Below are 20,809 nucleotides of genomic sequence, written 5' to 3'. Positions count from 1 at the left end.
TAACTGCATGTTAATTTGAATGTACTTGCCAGGCTTCATTTATGGGCACAACTGACCTAGAATAAGAGGGTGAGTTTTCCTTAGGGCTTGTCAGGAATGTTCTCTGAGGACTGGGTTTGGCTCAGATCCTCATTCAGTGGTTATGGCACATGAAGAAAAGCGGGTTTTTATGTTGTTCAACCAAATTCACCATGTTGATTATTAGGAACTGTGGGATTTGAACTAAATATCACATTTCTGACTTCCTCCAAGAAGAAGCAAACTGTGGTTGCTGTTCTTTGTATATTGACTTGTGAATCTGACCACTTTATTTGCTCTCAAAAGATATTTTTCAGCTGTCGAAAGCCACTTTCCATGTCATGACAACACCTTGCACTGTGCAACCTCTGCTTTATGTAATATAAACCAGAATAATCTGAATCACCAAAATATATGTGAATAATACTGTTCCTGAGTGCAATGTTAATGGAAAATCAAGAATAATTGCTTTTATTTTTTTCCTAGTGGGTATAGTCACTCTGCATTATGTATGGAGAGAAATATGGGATAACAAGAACCTAATTGCTGGTAAATAGTGTATCTGGGACTCTTGAGTCTTGGAACAATGCAGTATTTCCCCTTTCAACTTGAAAGAAAACAATGGAATTAGGCTGTCTTCAAAATATGTTTAAAATGTTTTTTATTTCTAAAGGCTTCTGCCACAACATGTGTTTTTTATTTGAGATTTTATGGAGATTTTTTACAGCTATAATCAAATAGCTTTCATCAGTAATAACAGAATAAACAATGATACCAGTTTATCAAAGACTTTTTAGTGATGCACAGCAGGTATCTGAACAAATAATTTCTTTTGGTGCTTTAAGATAATTTCTTCTGGATTAGAGACTTTGCTTGCCATCTTTGTTTCTCTTTGAAGGGAAGACAGACAAGTCTCTAAGAACCAAAGTGTAATTATATTAAGATTTTTTTTTAATATATCCCATTCTTGCAGTCTTTACAGTCCTTTGAGCTTTCGCATTCCAACAGTTTGACTGCAGTAATGATTTTTAACTTAACACTTTCAAAATATTTTCCAATACAGGTGGTTTTGCAACCCCTGTGCCCCAAGCCTTCTGGCAGAAAAGGGGCGCATTCAGTTTCTGAAGCCTGTTACTGGATACTTAAGGAACACTGGGCCAAACCCATAACCAGAAAAAGGGGAAAATAAGTTGTATTGGCAGTCAACAAATCCAGATAGAGTTTATGGGGTGATGGGGTGGAGAAACACAATAAAATGGTGACTTGGAAAAATAATGAATCACTGGTGGGTATCTAGGCAATAGCCTTGATTGCAGGATTCATCTCATGGCTGTTAGCCACCTCCTCCTCTTCCCCCCAGCTATGCTGCGCTCGTAATCTTAAGCCCAGACTCAGAGTCTGCACTATGGTGGAGGTAATTGCCCATCCCAAAAGGCTGTGTAACTGTCATGTGTTACACATTCACTGATCCCTGGAAAAATTAAATGCCTGCTGTTAAGGGGGAGGCTCTATATGGACTTGCTTACTTAATGACATGTAATCAAGCATCACCCCATCATCACCTCCAACACTGCTCCTTGGGTAACCAGCACTTGTGCACTAAGCAGCACCCTGCTAAAATTGTCACTTGAGCTTTATTGGCCACTTCACAGTTGCTCCTGCAGCTTTTCTGCTTGTCATGGACAAATAACTGTTGTTCAAATTTCTGTCTCTTTGCTACTAAGGAGGTGCCTTCATGGACTTTCTTCTCTGCTTCTTTATGTTTGTTGGTCTTCTATTATGCTCTCGGAGGCTGAAGCATAGGGTTCGTGGCATCTCTGTCCCCAGATGTATTGGACATAATTCTTTTCAGGTGTGAAAATAGCGTTTTATAAACAAAATACCACAATAAATATGAAGAAATATGGACAATACAGGCGGCTCCTGAACAGATGCCAGTGGAGTAAGGCTGCCTGGTTCTATCACACTCCCTTCTCACTGATGAATATTGATAAAGGCCAGACGCAGCTTTTTTTGTCATTTCCATGCTCACTGGCAGCTCAGACTCTTTCAGAGAAGATCCATGTTGCTTTTCAGGTTGCTCCAAGCCACACTTTTGTACAGTTCAGGGTCAGATTTCCATGAGTCTTCTACTCGTAAGGCTTCAGGGCACAAAAATCACATTCCTGTGGTTTTGTCTCATGTTTTTCTTTATGGCTTCATTGGAGATGCCAGTCATAAGACTGTCCTGGTACTTCTTATTCAGTGACACTGTACATTCTGTAATACCTTTATCAAGGACCTGGATAAGAGGATCAGTCTCACAAGACATAAGGTTTGATGGGAGTGTTGGCCTCTTTGAGGGCAGGAAGGTTCTACAGAGGAATCTGGAGAAGCTTACTATTTAATTAAATTTTTGACAGATAATTTGAGGTGCCTGGCATCTTAAATATCTTAAAATCATAGCCATATGATCATTTACTTAAAAAATAAATCATTCCTAACACCTTAAAAACCACAAAAGCTAGGTTTGGTGGTGCAACCACTAAAATTCTCCATTGATTTTAATAATCCTAGCTTCATTACATTAGTTACTTAAACATATAAAGTTGGGTTTTTCAACCTGAGCTTCCATGTTTTGTTTTACCAAAGCATGCAGACAAATTTTGTTGCTTTGAGTTGTTAGTAGCAAAACTAGTGAGACACTTCAGGTTATTTAGCTTCTGAACCAGCAGCATTTGTTCTTGGTATTAGCTGCTGGTGCAAAGCTACAGCACAATCAGATGTAGGTCCTGTAGCACACAGAACAGACACTTTTTCACCCAGACAAATCCTTTATAGATTATTTCTTAATTCCATATCACAGGTTTGGAAATTCTGGTTCTAACTGGGTAGCTCCCACCAAAGTCAATGAGGGCATTTTTTTGACAGCTTTAATACCAAATAGACCCCAGGTCATCTTAATGAAAACCAATGAAAGTCAAAGTTCTAATGCAAGCAAATGATTTAGAATTTGACACAATGTCAGTTTAAAGCTTATTATTTAACATTATGTTGCTACCTTAGAAATGGATGGAAATAATAATCTTTCTGGGAGTTACTTTGGAGAGGTGGATGTGCAAATTTTGGCACTGAAATGCATCTCCCAGTGGCCTCTGCTAACAGCTTGAACTAGAGTTCAAGTTTCATTCCGAGGGAGTTGGAAAATGATACATTAGAAAACATCCTATTGGTGCTATTCTTCACTCTGCATAAGGAAATAACATAGGAAACCCTTTTCCCTCTTGGTTTCCTGTCATTTTTAAACTTGTTAGTGTAATTCCACTTCCTCCTTCCAAACTGATTTATGCAATCAGTTCTTGATAAAACTATGCTCTTGAAAAAGGTTCTCCAGTTTGAATTTCAGTCTGAGAGCAAGAGATTTTTTCCTCTTCCTGTTATTTTTAAATTTAAACTTGAAAAGGCAAATTGCAAGTCCAACAAAGTGCATGGAGGTTATATGGATCTATGACCATGGCACAAATTTCAGGAATCAAAAACTGGTCTGGAACACCTCTTCAGCTTCCCATAGTGCTGACACTCTCTCAGCACAGTTCTTCCAAACTAAATCCTGATAGATTTTGATACACCGCCTAATTTTCTTAATCTAACTTGTTTAAAACTAGACCATCAAAACAGGATTTTTTTTTTCAGTTAATACAACTTTTTGAAGTTACCCAAACAACGCTTTTGCTTTCCTTTGTTTTCAAACATGAACCTTCTCCCAGTAATTTAGATGACATGATTTAAGCTGATGTTAGTCACTTGGGATGATTTACAGGGAATTGATCCATTAAAATAAACCATGAATGGGGTTAGGAGTGCTGTTTTATCACATGCGTACATTCACTTTCGTCTTGCCAGGCGTGGGCAAAACACAAAGGAACACTTCAGAGGCCCTGGTCCCTTTTATTTCTTTCTTTTCAAATAGGCATATTTCTAAAATCCAGACTTCAAATTTGGCATGGCCACAGCTCTGTGCAAAAAACATCCTTTCTCTTGCCCTTTAGACAAATAACTAATGTTCTCGCTTATTCCTTTCTTCTTTTTTTTTTTCCCTTCTTCTCTAACAAATCTGGATAGAAAAGCCATGACGGCTAAATTCCATTTGCTCTCTCCTCCAGTCCTTAGTGCTACTGTTATGAGTGCAAAAATCATGATGCTGCCACAGTGCTGAGGTTTCTGAAATACAGGAGGTGGCAACTCTCATCCAACTTGAGAGGGGGACAGAGAAAAACAAGGTCGTGTTATCCCCTCCCTTCAGATGTTCGGCCTAACTATGAGAAAAGTGATAGAAGATGGATTTGGATGGGCAAAATTGTGTGGAAATAATGAACAAAATGGTAACCACAATTGCCAGCACACATAATGTCTGAGAAGCTTGACTCTTGCCAGGACTTTTACAAGAGATTTATGGAGGGATTTGAAGAGGAAAAATAGGTACTTCTGTAGAGGCTTGTTGTGGAGCCTTTTTGCAAATGGGAAAATGCCAGTAAGTCCTTCTTTTCAGATTTCGTGGCAGGTTGGGCTGATGTGAGTTAGTATTTATCTTCTGCAACACAAAATTACAGATGACAATTGAGAGGGAGCAAGCAGGGAGTGGATTGGAAAATCAGGACAGGCAGCCCATGTTCAGTATGACAGAGCAGGAGGAGCAGGCAGTCAGTGCAGGTGTGTGGTGAGGAGAGAAGTGATCATCCTCTGGGTGGGGCTGGCATCAGGAAAATTGTCTTCCATTTGTCAGGAGACAGGCAAACCTGCTGTCATATGAGGAGGGCTGGCTGAGAAACTGTACCAGAGAGCAGAGCAGCTGTCCATCCATAGCGTTAAGGTGAAGAGTCAATAAGCTTTGGGCACAGATGCAGCTCTGGATCTGAGGCTGCTCTTGCTGTCTCCAGACTGTTCATCACAGCCAACTCCACCCGAGCTCACTTTTCACAGCCGCTTCCTCTGTTTCTGCTCAGGCTATTTCGGTGCCTCTTGGACACAGGCCAGTGGCCACATAACTTCCTCCTCAACAAAACATATTCTCCCATTTCAGCTCTCTTAGATTTTTTTTTTCCTCTCACTGACTTCAGAGCTAATCCTTGACAACTATTTCCACCAGTCAATAGGTTTGGTATCTGTATCTGAGCCCTGCATTGTACAGATGCACCAGGACTTAATCTGCCACTAGAACTGACTTCTTGCATTCAGGCAGCAAAGGCATTCATAGCACACTGATAATTTCATACCAATTTCTGCATTTGCTATTCAGGAAGCGTTTTTGAAGATGGCATAGTCATGTATTGCAAAAAAAAAAAAACCCCAAAACATAGAAGAAACAGACATACACTTTAAATAATTGCAATCCTACATTGTTGAACTTGTCTTCAATTGGTTGAAGTGAAATTATGAATGAGCAGCTTACACTGTATTCAGATGACACTTTCTCTCAGTATATTCCTCATGCTCAATTCAGAAAAGCTCATGAGCTGAAGCCTTGCAATCTTCTCTACAAGATGAAGTGACTGGCAGGAAAGCAGGTCTAGGCTAGACTGTGTCCAGCCTTGAGAGCTTTTGCAAACTTGCAGTGATTTTGCTTTGGAGGTTTTGAAAAAAGCCCGACATATTTTGCTAGATATATCAAATACATTCCACTTCGACTTTTTGTCTGCCTTAGTTGATGAAACTTAAATGCTCAAACCAAAGCAGGGGCTTGCAGAAAAGACTTGAGGAAGGATTTTAGTCTATAATGCAGCCTAAGATTTGCAGTCGTTGCTGCTGGTTAGAGGAGTTGTCTTTGACTTTCTATCCTTATCCCTCTCCATAAGATCCACTTGATATCTCGATTAGAGAAAGTATTGCCTGCCTCTCTGGGTCAGCACAATGCCTTTATAGCAGGATTCAGCCCTGCTGTCAGAACGGGATAGGGTGTGTTTGATGCAGGACACTTACAGCATACAAAACATGCATAAGAGGATAACCTGCAAAGTAAAACTGTTCCCAGAGACAATTTCAGGGATTCCATCCTCCCTGGAAATTCTACTGACCTGAAATCCTGTTTTAAAAGGCTGGTTTAGCATACATTATCAAACAGTATGTGAAATACAGACTGTTTCGCTCTTCTCCCCATCCCCTGAAATAGTTTCATTTTTGAAAATGTGATATATAGCGCTAAACACACAGAAAAAGAGTGCTGTGAAATTAGGACATAACATTCTGTTTTCAGTATATAGACTGCAACATTGTCTCTTTTGGGTTTTGATTCCTTGCAGAAAGAGATGTCTGCCATTCATCCTCATTAACAGTTTGCAAGTACAAATAAAAGTCAGCTGTGGATGGAATATTATGACGGCTTCCTCTATTCAGGACTTGATGCACTTACATGTAAATAACACTGAAAAAAAAAATCCAGACATTTGGTACTTACATATGTCTAATTGTCCAACATGTTGGATAAATATTATTTGAGACTCTTTTCAGTAACTTGTTTCTGTGAAAGATAATGCCTAATCTTACTACATTTGTTATTTCAAAGTCTACCTAACTAAATTTGTTATTACAAGTGCAGAGTAGTGAGCAATTAATGCTTCATTTTGAGTCTTCTCAAATGGAATTAATCAGGCTTGCATTTTCTATATTGAAATTGTTGAAGAGAAGACTGAAAAGCCCAGAGCAGCTGCAGAATTCAGAAAGGACGAAGAGCTGAACTTGCACTGAAGATATGATATTGCCCCAGCTTTGCTTCCATCTGTGAATACAACATCTGCTTTTGAGGAAGTGAAATGAGAAACTGCATGAATCAATATAAAGATGGTTTCTATTTCCAAGTGTAGTCCAGGGCATAGTATTTGTGAAAGAGCATTGACAGGAGGGTTCCATTACTAGAAGAGCACAATTTTAAATTCAACATCATGATTAATGAGGAGGCTAAAGAAATGGATATAATGATTATGTTGTAATTTAGTATCCTTTCATGATAATTACTAAGGTAAATGACATGTTACTCATCCACATACTCACTAACTATCTAGCAAACATCATACCTCTAGCTATGTATTAATAAAAAAATGTGCTGTGCCACAACAATTTTAGAATTAATAATTTAAATATTCTTCTTTATTTTATTTTAAGTAGACTTCAGTACTTGTATACCATCCATTAACCTCAGGTAGCATTCATATTCTTGCTTCCCACATGAAATCCTAAATGGTAAAGCTTGCCATATAACAGATTTGTACTGAGGTGCTCAGTGTCACCCATGAATTCACTTTTGCATCAACAAAACCTTCCCTAACCTGTCTTTAAGCTAGTAGTCATCAGCGCTGCTCCTCTCTGGAAGCATGGTCTGTATTCTCTTTTCCAGTGACTAGTACTTGTGAAAAAAACAAGATTTATTGGGGGTGCATCTCTTTCTTGCGTGCACCACCCCAACTTTCTACACAAACAAAGTCAGCTGATGCTTCAGCCCTCGTTTCCTAGCCCCATCTTGGGCAGAGTAGTTGGTTTTGAGGCGCCAGGTTCATTGGAGACCAGAAATTCATGTTAACAAAGAGAGGCCCTATCCCAAGGACTCGACACAGACTAAGCAAGCTTTGTTACAAAAGCTTAGTTTGGAAGGAACGTATAATGGAAGAAAAACTGCATTTACAGTTTTGCATCATGCATTCAAAACAACTTCAAAGGCAAAGTTGTTCTTGGTTGTGTCCAATACTTATTACATATCAAGCATATAAAAAAACATCACCATGGTTTAAGATGTGTTTACATGTGTGCACACATTGCAATCTCACCCTCCAGGGAACTACTATGTTTTCTTGAAAGTTTATAGCTCACAATTACCGGAGCCCAGTGAGTTACATTTTCCTAGCTGATTTCCAGGAGGCCGCTTTCCACCGCTGCCTCTTGACGAGCCCCAGCGCTCCAGCTCCCTTGCTAGCCTGAAGACACGTACATAAACAAGCATCTCCAAGGTTTCCCTAGCTCCTTCATGGAAGTGATGGGATATTGAAAAGTGGAATAATGGGAAATTTCACCAGCTGAATGATTCACAATCATTTGTGCCTTTCAGATGGCCGAGCTGTTCCCTCTGACTGTAAATGGGAGGGCCAGGGCTCAAATCTGTTTGGCATTGTGAATGATTGCTGAAAATATTGACCATGGTAGTGCAGCAGTAGATGCTGAATTTCCATACTGAAAGAAGCCTGAAGTGATATCCAGGGTCAAGGACACATTAACTTTGTTCTATTTGGGGTGACAGGAGGAGTGAAAGGGGCATGGTGGTCAATATATACATATTTCTTTGGATTTGAAAATAAAAATTTTTGCTGTCTATGAAAACCAGTTTATCAGATTGAGCACTTTGTCTCTGAAAGGCTTCCCATACAATTCCATGTCTGTAGACTTCAGCTACTACTTCCTTAGCTGGCTCAAACGATGGAAATTTGTCTTCTGTTTTGTTTCTTTTGCCTGAAATTTAATCTGTACACGCAAACCCTTGATCAAAACTGAATGCTAAAACAATTCTGCCACTCTCCTTTGCACGATATAGTGCTTACTCACAGAAATACTCCTTTTGAAGTTGCTTTGTAGATAGATAGTCCAGAGGGCTAAGAGATACCGTATTTGTTGACCAAAGGCCATATTCTGATGTCACCAGATATGGTATTTCTGAATAGTCTTTTATGCTGTTTTTTACTTCAGGGTTTTGCAAGAGCTAATTTTTTTTTTTTTTTTTTTTGGTATATAAAGAGAATCTCAGGGGTTCAGAGGGATTTTTGAGAAGGGCAACTATGAGTCCTAAAAACACCAGCGGAAAGAAATACTGACTCACTAAACAATGCAGTATAAGACAGAAGACACAATTAACTGTCTGCATTTTCCTCCTAATATTCACAAGACATGAGCAAGTATATAATTTCCAGAGTTTTTAAATAGCTACTTACTTAGATCACCAGAAAATGGCCCCATCCCACATAGGATGCAAAAACCCAGTGATCCACTATTAAATGAAGCTGTTCCAGATAAACTGTGAGCCAACTGACCCTGGAAATTTAGTACCCAAGTTGCGTGACTCGAAAATCTGTTCAAAGCAAGGCATGGCTGCAGGCCTTGACTGTTGTACTTTAGTAGCCATGGTAACATGGTCTCTGGAGACCTAATGCTAGTGAATTTTCCTTTATTTCAAGGAAGAGTAATAAGAGAAATGTGCATTGGAACTCATTCTCTCTCTCTTTTTTTTTTTCCTCCTCCTTATTTTTACTATGCCATGACCTTGACCAAAATATCTTTGAAGTATTTTCTGGCTGATTTTCTGCTATGAGACCAGGAAAAAAAAAAAAATCAGGATATATAAAGCATCTTGCCAAAGGAAGTCCTATCTTCCTCAAAATATTTGCCTTCATTCCCAAAGAGAATCTCTTGACTAATAAAGTTTCAAAAACTTCTTAATGGAAGGAACTGATAACTTTCATCTCACAGCTACTGCAGGCATCAGAATAATACCATATTTTCTTTGAACTGACAGATTAATTGTTTTTTTGTTTCAGTAGCAGGTGCAGTTTTTCGTGAGTACATAATTGGATGTACATGTTTTTTCAAAAGAACACAAGCCCCTGTCTGGTGCCAAGTTCTCTTTTTTTTTCATTTGGGAAAAAAAAGTCCCACATGATTTCATTTTTTAAGTACAATGTAGAAAACTCATGTAAGTGTTTTTAAAAAGCCAAATACAAACAAACAAATGTTCACAATACATACTTAAGTCTGTCTCACATGTTTCAGCCATTATCCTGGATTAGAAATTCCATCTGTCATTGAATCCATATGGTTTACCAAATGGCAGTTTAAAACCATGTATTTTTTGCAGATTGAAGTTAGTTGTTTTCTCTTGTAGAAGTTTTAAGGTCCATACTAATAGTTTTGCGTGTTTGCTTCTATGTGTGCGTGTGTAAGAATATGCAATATTGCAAAAAAATTTTAGTTTGCAAGTGGACCGTACTGATTTACTGATTGAAACATACTTGTTGTACACAAAGCAAATACCACCAACACTGAGTGGTGGAGTTTGGTTATTTCCCCCTCTAAATACCAGACCCCATTTAGGCTGTCCATAATTTCTGATGAGAGGATTAAAGTGAAATGAGAGGAGCTGCCTTTACTTCTCAGTGCTGTCCCCTCAGTGCTCAGGGCAAACATGTGCTTTCACAAGGACTGCAAACTGCACAGGTATGAGGCTGGTCCACGTCCTCTTTCCTGGTTCAGCTCCCCAGGTTATCCATTGCCCAGGCACATGGCTGCTGTGGTTCTGACACAGCATACCTCCTCTTCACTGGCAATGAAAAAAAGCTATTGCAGAGAATTTTATTTCAATGATGGAGAATGTTTAAAAAACATAAGTGGAGCCATATACTTTGCTGTGATGTTTAATGTGAGATGTGGTAACTTAGAACAAAAAAGCTGGGCATAGTTTTCACTCATTCTTTGGACTGAAGCTGTCTCTCCTACTCAGTCTAACAAGTCACTAGGCTTCTGGCCAGAAAAATGGAAAAACCTCTATGCAGTGTTACTGTAAAGGATTTCAGTATGGAGTTGTACTTGGTACCTGAGAGATTTATCCTAGAGGCTGGAAAAGGTATTTCCCTGCTGATCTGCAATCACCATGACCCACTCGGGGTGGGTGCTGTGGTAGCAAACACCCTCCTCCTTATCCCCACCTCTGCTAAGCAGATAAGAAAAGTATAAATCCCAGCCCAGCTGTGATTCTATCAAGTTGTCTGTGTTACAGATGTCTGTTTTCCACTAAACTACGGTTTAGGGTAATACTGAGAAAGCAAAAGAATTTGCAGGCATGGATAAGACTCATTGGTGTAAAGTTTTACTTGATATGCAGCTTGTCTTTTTATAATGTGTCTGAAGCAGCAGGTTTCCCAGCTAAAATTAATTTAGAGACATGGAATTTGTGTTAATCCTCAACTTAGTCATGTGGCTCCATAAAAGTTGTTTTTGCACCAAAGTGGATTTTGCTTTCCCTGCTTGCAGGGCAAAGCATCTGGTGTCTGCAGTTGGGGTAGTGAAAACCAGAGGGTGCTTATTTAAGAGATACAACCTCAGGAGAGGACACCAGCATTTTGAGAACAAACCAAAAACAAAGCAGGGGAAGTTTGGAAATCTCTTCATTTACATACATGCTCCAAATCCACACTTGTTTCTGGCTTAACCTAAACGCATGGCTCCTTGAACTGTTCCTCCACTTCTTCTTCCCTCTTCCTCCCTCCTACCTCTTAATACCACCTCCAACCTCACAGATGTAGTTGCCAGTACAGTGATCTGAATCCCTGGAAATACACATGGTCCCATTTCCCTTTCCAATTTTTAGAAACTCATGCACCTAGTCCAGCCTGACTTTAGCTCTATGGAAAAAAATGTGTAAAGAAAAACCTTCCTGCTTTCCACTGTGGGGGAATCAAGTCTTACATTTTAAGGGTACAGACTGATCTCTTATGTATGTGTTTAGGTCTAAAGGCTACATACCAATAAAGTAATGAAGACTAATTTTTGAATAGATGAATTTATCTCTTGATTCATACAAGCAATCCTTGACAAAGACAGATATTCCTACAGGGGCTGAAAAACTCCAGCTTGCCTGCAGGACAATAGAAGGTACATTTTAAGGATGTTCAGCATGATAATATTCAGATCTTGTGGTCATTGTTTAAGCTTTTCCAGCTTTTCCAGGGCTTAGTGTGTCAGTTTGCATAGCTTAAGAACTTTTATTTAATTAAGCACATTTCTTTCATTTTTTTAGTGTTCTTAACTTCTACCTGGTCCTGTTTCATGGGCAGGACTCAAGGTCTTTCAGAATATGCCTGGTAAGGGGCACAGACAAAAGGGAGCTCCCTTAAGTGCCCCACAGTTATCTTTATGGAAAATTTTAGTCTATCCAAATTAAAAAGCCTGCCAGATGTTCAAAATGTAATAACATTCCCAACATCACATCACTGATGGTTTCATTGTTATGAAGACGAGTCCAAAGAAACAAGATGCCAAAAATGCTTCCTCGTCTCCATTTGACGTTGGAAATGTATATGACAGATACCCTCCATGCAAGGTTCCTCTCAGTGCAGCCAGAGGTGCAGATGTGAAGATGCAGAAATCTTGACACGTCATCTTCTGGTTGGTGAGGTGCTGGGACAAATTTGGGAATTTTTTAGAGCAGGAAATAGCACCAGTTGAGCAAGTCCTTGTGCTTGAAGAGTTGACAAGAATAATTAGCATTCAACACAAGCACAGCTAGGCAGAGATCACTCTTATTCTGCAAAGGATCTGCACCTATGGAGCTGACCTGGAGCAAAACAAGATTTGTCATTGACTGCTCTTAGCATTGACTTATGGTTAGTGTTGACCTGATTGAATCACTTGCTGCTATGGCCACTGAAGGCTCTTCACTACTTTTCTCAAGCCATTGTTTCACAGGTTCTTCAAGGCACAGAGCCTCTGGCCGAGCGTGGTCCCATGGGGCCACATTTCCAAAGGTGCTCCACATTTATGATGGGAGCCAAACCTTCTGAGGAGGTCAGTCTATTGTGCACTGAACTCTTGAAATTCTGCCCACCATTGTCACAGTGGGAACAGCTTTCAAGCAGTCTTGGAAATCTGGTCCTTATTTAGGAACCAAAAAGAGAACCAAGCTCACAAGAATATGTCAGTGTATCTGGTTACTGAGCAATTGAAAATCTGTCCTCACTGTGTTTCAGGATTAACTCAGGATTAATAGGCACATTGAGAGTAAGGTGAAGCAAGGATAATAATAATAATATAGCAGTATTTCAGCAACAGCTATTTGAACTGGAATCTCAAAGACCTCAAAACCACCACACGAAAGGATCTAGACTGCCTTGGAGTGCAAGCCTGCTGGAGTAAAGATATGTTACCAAATTTTTATCAAGGGAAGAGAGGCAGAATTAGTCAGTCCTCATACAGCATGAGGACAGACTTTTTATATTAATTGCATTTATGCAATTATGCTATGTATGTATTTTTATAGCAGCTTAAGAAAAAAGCCATACAAAAAAATACAGATCCAGCTTTAGAGCCATGGTTAAAACAGCACATGTATTTAATTTTCCCTTTGGATATTATTATATTATAAGAAATAATGTATGTATATTCAAAGCAATTATTATGGAATGTGCAGTTTTAAATTAAAAGGAAAAACAAAGTAGTTGACAATTGCTATTAAACTTTTAATTCTATGAATTAATGAGCAAATATAATTATGCAGACCATTAAGCAGACAATAAACTAGTAATGTAATATGGTCGTTATACTGTAATTAAGTATTTTAACTTTTTTTAGAAAACAAAGAAAGCATGTTCCAGGTTGTTACTCATTTTTCATGGTAGGAAAGAACTTAGGGTCCAACTTTTTGCAGAATGAGTTTTTTCTTTCCTAGGATATTCTTAAAATGATTACATTGATACTAATTTTATTCTTTATCTTCTGATTATCTTCTAAAGTATTTTATTTTCCTTTTTCAGTCACTGAATGGTTTTGCCTTGGTGGTGAGTGCAGATGGAATGATATTCTATGCATCATCGACAATTGTGGACTATCTAGGGTTTCATCAGGTAAATATATGCAGAATTACTTAGAATACCCAGTCACTGACATTGTATTGACTTTCTTGTCAATACATATATTGTCAATATTATAACTTCTGCTATTATTTGTAAATTCAGCACTGTATGTTGCATACCTTTGACTGCTGTTTGACATACACTTACTGAAATAAGGTTATTTTACCATGCCATCTCAGACTAATTCTTTTTGTCAGTCTGACAGGTAAAGGTTTATTTCTTGCAATTTCCTTTTATAAAGCTTTCCTTAGCAGAAATGTGATCAGTTATAAAACTAAGATTTAGGTAGAAGTTTCTTTTCAATTTCTACATAAGATGCTGCTTTTCTAGGCTGGCTGGCTGTGTGTAGTAAGTATATTCTAAAGTCACAGAATAACAGAACCACACAGTTGGAAAGGACCTCTGGAGGTCACCTAGAACAACCTCCTGCTCAAAGCACATCGAGCTAGAGCAGGTTGATGCAGGACTGATCAAGCTTTGAGTTTCTGTGACCCCTCTGGAAGATGTATTCCAGTGTTTGGCCACCAAGACTAATTTTTTTTCACTTATTATTAATTCCCAGCTTCCTATGTTGCCATTTGTGTCTGTTGCTTCTTGCCCTCTCATTTCTGAGAAGAGTCAGCCTTTGTCTTCTCTTCCCCTGCTCATTTGGTTGATGTAGACAGCAGTACATTCCTTGTGTGGTTTTCCCTTCTGAAGGCTGAGCAAACCCTGCTCTTCTCTCCTGGATGTGCTCCAGCTCTCTTAAGTGTCTTGGTAGCACTCTCCTGGGCTCATTTTGGCATTCTAATCTCTTTCTTTTCATGGGGTACCCAAAATTAAAAGAGAAATTTGCCTTTGCTGAACTTCCTGAGGTTCCTCTCAGCCTATCGTTACAGGAGCTGCCTTGCCCTCCCCAGCGGAGGGAGGCACCCTCTGCAAACCTGCTGAGCGTGCATTCTATCCCATGATTCCTTAGTCAAGAAATTAAGGAGCAAAAATCCCTGGGAGATGCCACTAGTCATCACTTGCCAGTTGGATGTTTATTACTCACATTTGCATATGTACAAAAGAGTTAAGAATAGAAAGAATCATCTTAGGATGTGAAGGGAAAAAGCAGATGTTGAGAAGTAAGGGGTCTTTGAAACAACTTTCCTCATTGAAGCTCCTCTGAAGGTGTCCTACACCTGCCATTATTTTAAGCAAACTATCAATCTAAAGATAAGTGGCTGCCCCCCCACAGTTACTAATTAACCATTCCTTGTTGTAATTGTTTCAGACTGATGTAATGCACCAAAACATATATGATTACATCCACGTGGATGACCGCCAGGATTTCTGCAGACAATTGCACTGGGCCATGAATCCCCCCCAGATGTTGTCGGGACAGCAACTACAGTCAGAAACAGGTGGGATTGTGCATGTTGTTGGTTGGAAACATAGGCACCACTGTTCAGAGGTAGAATTGCACTCCACCCACGCCTGTATCAGTAACATCTCCAGTCAGATCCTTCCCTGGAAAGATGCATAGTGGCCATTTATTTATGTTATTGTCTCAGAGGTGACATTTCTCCCTCTTCCTGGGCATTTATAAGGCAGAGTGCTCAAGCCACTGGTGCTACAAAGCTGTTTCCTTTGCTTTTCTCTAATGTGCCTACACATATTCTTACAGGCTCAGACTGAGCAGCATCAGTCCTTCATACTGCCAAAATTTTGTTGGCAACAGATGAGGACATCAATAGTCCTCTCATTGATGCAAAAGGTTTCTGTACAGAATCACCACAGAAGCATCACTTTCTGCCATTTGTTTTCCCATGCAAAATGATGTAGACAGGAGCCTTCTGAAGAACAAGTAGGTTTAGCAATGCACCTTTTCCTCAGAGGCTTTACTTCCCTAGGATGGGAATTGAGTGCCTGCCCTCAAAGTTTCTCCTACATGAGATATTCAGCTGAAATCACAACTACAGAACTTACAATCAGGTTGAGATTGTTAACCTTATAAAGAATAATTGATCCCAGCAAAAGTGATGCATTTCACCAGAAGGTGAGGTAGTAATTGAGGAAACAAATTGGGAAGTATAGTCACCAGGTGAGTGGGGAGAAACTTGCAAGAAATCCTTCAGCAACCTCTACTAAGTCCTCAGGAGCACAGTCGTGAAACTTTGGTGGAATTTCTTGCATTTCCTGAAAAGCGGTTTCTGTGTTTTACAAGAGTCTTATAAATATCTGAGGAGCTTTGGAAAATTTTGTAGGAAGTACTCAGGAAACAAGCAAAACAACATGCGCTACTATTTCAAATGATAAAATTTACAAATATTTGGAATTTTTATCCTAATGTATATTGTGGAGAATTTCAGGTCTCGAGTTCATAGTTTTGTCTAAATACTTGTGTCTTTTGGGAAATATTTCAAAAAACTTGTACAAAAAAATCAAGGAAGTGCAACACCTGAACATTAGCTAAAAATCTACTGTCATTTTTTTGTTCCAGTTTTTTTCTAGGATTATCACTTCTTATTTTGTTCTCCTATCTAATGCATTTTCTGTGATCTCTGATCTGAAAACCAGCAACATCTGTTACCCTGTTTTGCATCATTAAAAATCAAAAAAACTTAGGAAATAAAGTCCAAATTTCTGAAGAAACTCACCAAAATCTCATTGCAGAGCTTTTATTTTTCTTTTGTGAGAGCATGTGCAGATGTATCCATACATGATACCATTGAATATTCACCCATCCATAAAGCAATTTTTAGCAATTTCCTTAACAGCTTCCTAAATTGGCTACAGAAAATTTTCATTATTTCTTAGTGTGATCTGATATGTGTTGCCTCCACTGTTGTTCCTAGGAGAAGAATATATTCTCAGTAAATTGTTCAAAGCACAAGAGAATGACAGCATGACAACAGATTATTCTTCCTTTTTAACTCGCTGTTTCATCTGTCGAGTTCGCTGCTTGTTGGACAGTACTTCTGGATTCCTTGTAAGTACTTCTCTAAGATCACTGTAGGCATAGACAATATAATAGACTTAAATTACTTCATATGAAAAATTCTTCAACATAAATATTGCGGAAATCCATGGACAGGATGCACTTTTCTTTTGCTATGCACTAGCAAGAAACACCTAGGATAATTATTAATATGTGTAAACAATTCTAGGAGAAAAGAAGGTTGTAATAATTGAAACAGAAAGACTTTAAAGATGTTTATATTTTAAGCTCTCTTTGACAATATCTGTCCTCAATTTGTACTGGGGGTAGCACAAGGGTGGCAAGTCTGAATTTCAACAATTAACACTTCAGCCCAAAGTATTTGCTTTAAGGAGAAGGAAAAATAATGATCTGTTTTTTCCTTTTGTAAAGAATCCTTTAATACTAAAACCCAGAATAAGAAAGCCTCTAGCATGCTCCATACTAGGAGCAGTTCATTTCTAGAAATCACTTCTTCTCCATTTCCTTATTAAAGACCTATGCTGTTTCTACTTAGGGGGAACTCCAGAACTTGCAAAAAAAAAAAAATGCAAGTTATGCCTCAGATGCTCATTTGCTGGAAGGCTCTGGGTCTCAACAGCCATCATCTCTGCATCCCTGCTTGAATCTTGCCTAGCTCAAACAGGCTGATTTTTCACTGGGCATTTTTTGGTAGTTAATTTTTTCACTGAGAGGCAGCAGCTTACTATCAACTTGAACCCTGCCCTCTGACTACACAGACACTTCAGGCAGGGATGGATGGTTCCTTTCAAGCTGTGCACTCTGGATGTGGCTATCTTGAGCCTGTTTTTTGCCTTGGTACCTGTCTGCACAGCTCTTGAGTTGTACCAGTCTGTATACTTCCCAGAGAAAGTGCAGAATAGGAGGAAAGAAACCAAGAAACCATCCTGCTGGAGAGAACAGAGCACAGAGAAATAATGGTTCCAGCTTCAGGGGGGTACAGAAGAAACAGCTCAGTGTTTGCACCACTGTACGTGGCCTGTTTTGACAAACAAGAAGTAACACAGGACTTCTACTGCTGAGTACACAAGAGAGAAAAAACTCTCAACCAGCCTCAAAAGTCTCATCTTACTGTTGATAGTACCTCCACCCACCCCGTCTCTGAAATGGCATGGTTTAAATTATATGAAGAAAATGAAATTCATAGTTTCAGTTGCTGATTCAAAACTGGTTTTGGTGTTAAATGACAGAGTCTATAGGTTGTACTTGTATTTTAAATGTTTATACACTAAATGCTTAAGCTGTTGGGCTTTTTTCTTTTTTTTCTTTTCTTGCCCTTTTTATTTTTTTTTTCTGCTGGTGGTTTGGTGGTTTTATTTTTGTTTGTTTGTTTGTTTGTTTGTTTGTTTGTTTGTTTGTTTTAACCCCAGACAATGCAGTTCCAAGGCAAACTAAAGTTCCTCTTTGGACAAAGGAAGAAGTCCTCATCAGGAACAGTACTGCCACCTCAGCTGTCCTTATTCTGCATAGTGGTGCCACTTCTGCTCCCTTCTGTGACAGAGATGAAGATGAAAAGCCTGCTTGTGAGAGCAAAACACAAAGCTGACGATGCAGCAGCAGCAGCAAACACGAAGTATTTACAAATTAATCTTTTGGCATTTAGTGAAGATTATGGGCTATTAAGCATGTAAAAAACACAAATTATGCTAAATATCTCTCCATTTGAAAAGTCTTTCTCAGAAAAGTGAATAATTTATCTGGATTTACTATTGAACACAAAATAAATATAATACAATTACTATAATATAGCATAATAGAATGCAAGATGATGCAATATATTGTACTTTATTTATAATACATATTAAGTAATTTATTTCAATATAAAAATGTTATATTAGAAATTAAACATTAGGATATCTTTCTAACCTTCAAAAGTTACCAACTCAGTAAGCCAGCTGTAAAAGTGGAAAAGAAAAAGTAATTTTACTGTGAGTTTTCTAATTTCAGGATCTTCTGCTAGCACAATTATTTCGACTTGGGCATTTTGGTAACAAGAAAAGGAAAAGGAAAACTTCAGAAAGCTGAATGTGTGTGTGGGGGATGTGTTCACAAAAATACAGAGTTGTATTTGGTGTATGCATGTATCTTTCAACAGAAGTTTTATGAACACGTAAATTTACAATTGCACTAAATGGCTTGGGGGTGATCATTTGGTAGCAATCACAAAAGATCAGGACAGATTGTGTTCAGACTCATCTCCTCCCTAACACTTATTTTTGTTACTCTTCTACGGCAGAATTTGTTGATGTTTGGGGCTAGGATCGTATTTTCCCTTATTTGCTTAAATATAACCTTACAGTAATGAGTTCTATTGCTGTGAAGCAAAATGCTCATCAGTATCACTGACAGTACCATAATTTGGCTTTTAATTAGATTATCCTTGTGTATATGTGGATTCACTATCCAGATGTCTAATGTGGTCCTAGTACATACATCCTTTTGAGAAGAACTAAATTGCTGTAAGTCTGATATAATGGACCATGCAGGCTTTTGGAATAGAGTTAGAAAGTCATTTCTGCTTGCCAGTTTTTTCAGTGGCCCAGGTGAAATTAACTGATGATCAGAATTGAGCTCCTAATAGAGAAGTGCTTTACTACCTGACTGGACAGTGGCCAAGGATCTGACAAGAATGAAGCAACCATTTATCTTCAGTGTTTCCTTTGGTTCAGGCCTGAAGCATGGTAGCCAGGGATGGTGGGCAGATTTACAGAGTCTTTTTTTTTTTTTTTTTTCTGAGGGTCTTAATGCAAGGAAACATTTGAAATTCAGTATTACATACACAGTGCACCCTTTTAAAGCCCTGGTTCAAGCTTTTTCAACTAAAGATTGGAAGAAACACATTCAAATCATATGGTGCTTATTGCAAATTGAAGTAATGCCAGCTCTTAAATTCATTGCTGGTCACTGTGATGTGCGTACCTTGAACGTAACTCGAATAGGAAGAGCAGAATATACACAGCATTTGTCTCAATTCCAGATGAAATTTATTTCTCTAGATATAGTAACTCATAAACAGAATAGCCCTAAACAGAACTATTCCTCTTAATTGAATACAGAACTCTGGTCACACACTAGCTGGAGCAACCAAATGATACAGGAAAAAGATAATTCTTTAGTTCTAGTTACTATATACTTAAACCAAATGCCTTTGCTAACAGCCACCAGCTTGAAAATCATATCTTTTAGGGTCTGTGATTCTACTGTGTTGTCATTCACTGACAAGCAACTTTCCACATTTTCTCCCCTCTACAGCTCCAGTTCAAAAGGCAGCTCAGGACTTTGTGAAGCCACAGAATTGTATGGAAGAAACAATCACCATGAAGGTGCTGCCTTCACTAATGCATTACAGATTGCTGAAAACCAAATCAAAGGTACTGCTAAGAACTTCTAGATGATGTACATTTTATGGAAGGAGAACCTCGTCTTTTATTTTCTCCTGATAAGTTTTTAAGGTTTTGGTCCCAAAGCTCTTTTTCTTCTTCTTCTCCCTAACACCTCTTTTAAAAAATACAAAAAAAATTGTCCACCTCAAAAGATAGTGCAGAATAAGTCTGTGATTTTAGAGTGGGTAGAAAAGTTACAGAGAAATAAACAATCAAGGCAAATAGTAAATAGCAAATAAGTGGTAGTAGAACACTCAACTTATGCTTATGTAAAAGTGACAGCACTGAATTGAATAAGTTTATGTGAAAATCCTGATAATTAATAACAAGATCTATTCCTCTTTGATGAAAACTGGAAGATATGTTACAAATGTTAGTTTTCCCCAAAGATCAGAAAACAGAGGAAAATTAGAATGCATTGTCTTTAAAACTCATGATGTGCCCACGGCTTTGACTCATGCTTTTCCAGTACTTGGCCGTGGAAAATTTTTGGGAGTCTAGGCTCTATTTCAGATTTTTCAATGGATAAAATTCCGATGGTAAGTCTACTCCACTGGGCAACTTCTTCTTGAGCAGACTTGTACTCAACCTTCTGTCATATCTGCTGGAAATCTTTAATGTCTTTAAAATCATTCCTCTCTTATAGCTCCATTTTTCATGGGTACTTGTGGGTACTACTACTACTGAGATCAAAATATTATAAGGAATGACTATCACTGAAAAATCCTTCTTGGTTACAGTTTAAGTGCCTTACTAGGCTTTTCAAATTTTAGTTTTAAGATGTAATCTTCTTCATTTTGTGACGTTTT

At 38.4% G+C, this 20,809-nt stretch overlaps 1 protein-coding gene across 1 annotated transcript in view; it reads left to right on the top strand.

The window, feature by feature from the left end:
• Nucleotides 1–20,809, top strand: part of AHRR (aryl hydrocarbon receptor repressor) — a 70,519-nt gene that overhangs the window by 37,985 nt on the left and 11,725 nt on the right. The window contains exons 4-8 of the mRNA XM_030233963.2: nt 13,554–13,643; nt 14,911–15,040; nt 16,475–16,608; nt 17,988–18,190; nt 19,870–19,988. Coding sequence (XP_030089823.1) covers nt 13,554–13,643; nt 14,911–15,040; nt 16,475–16,608; nt 17,988–18,190; nt 19,870–19,988 — 676 coding nt within the window. The remainder of the gene's footprint in view (nt 1–13,553; nt 13,644–14,910; nt 15,041–16,474; nt 16,609–17,987; nt 18,191–19,869; nt 19,989–20,809) is intronic.

This window comes from Serinus canaria, chromosome 2 (genome assembly GCF_022539315.1).
Source record: "Serinus canaria isolate serCan28SL12 chromosome 2, serCan2020, whole genome shotgun sequence".
Classification (NCBI taxonomy): domain Eukaryota; kingdom Metazoa; phylum Chordata; class Aves; order Passeriformes; family Fringillidae; genus Serinus; species Serinus canaria.
This window is presented reverse-complemented; position numbering and strand designations above follow the sequence as displayed.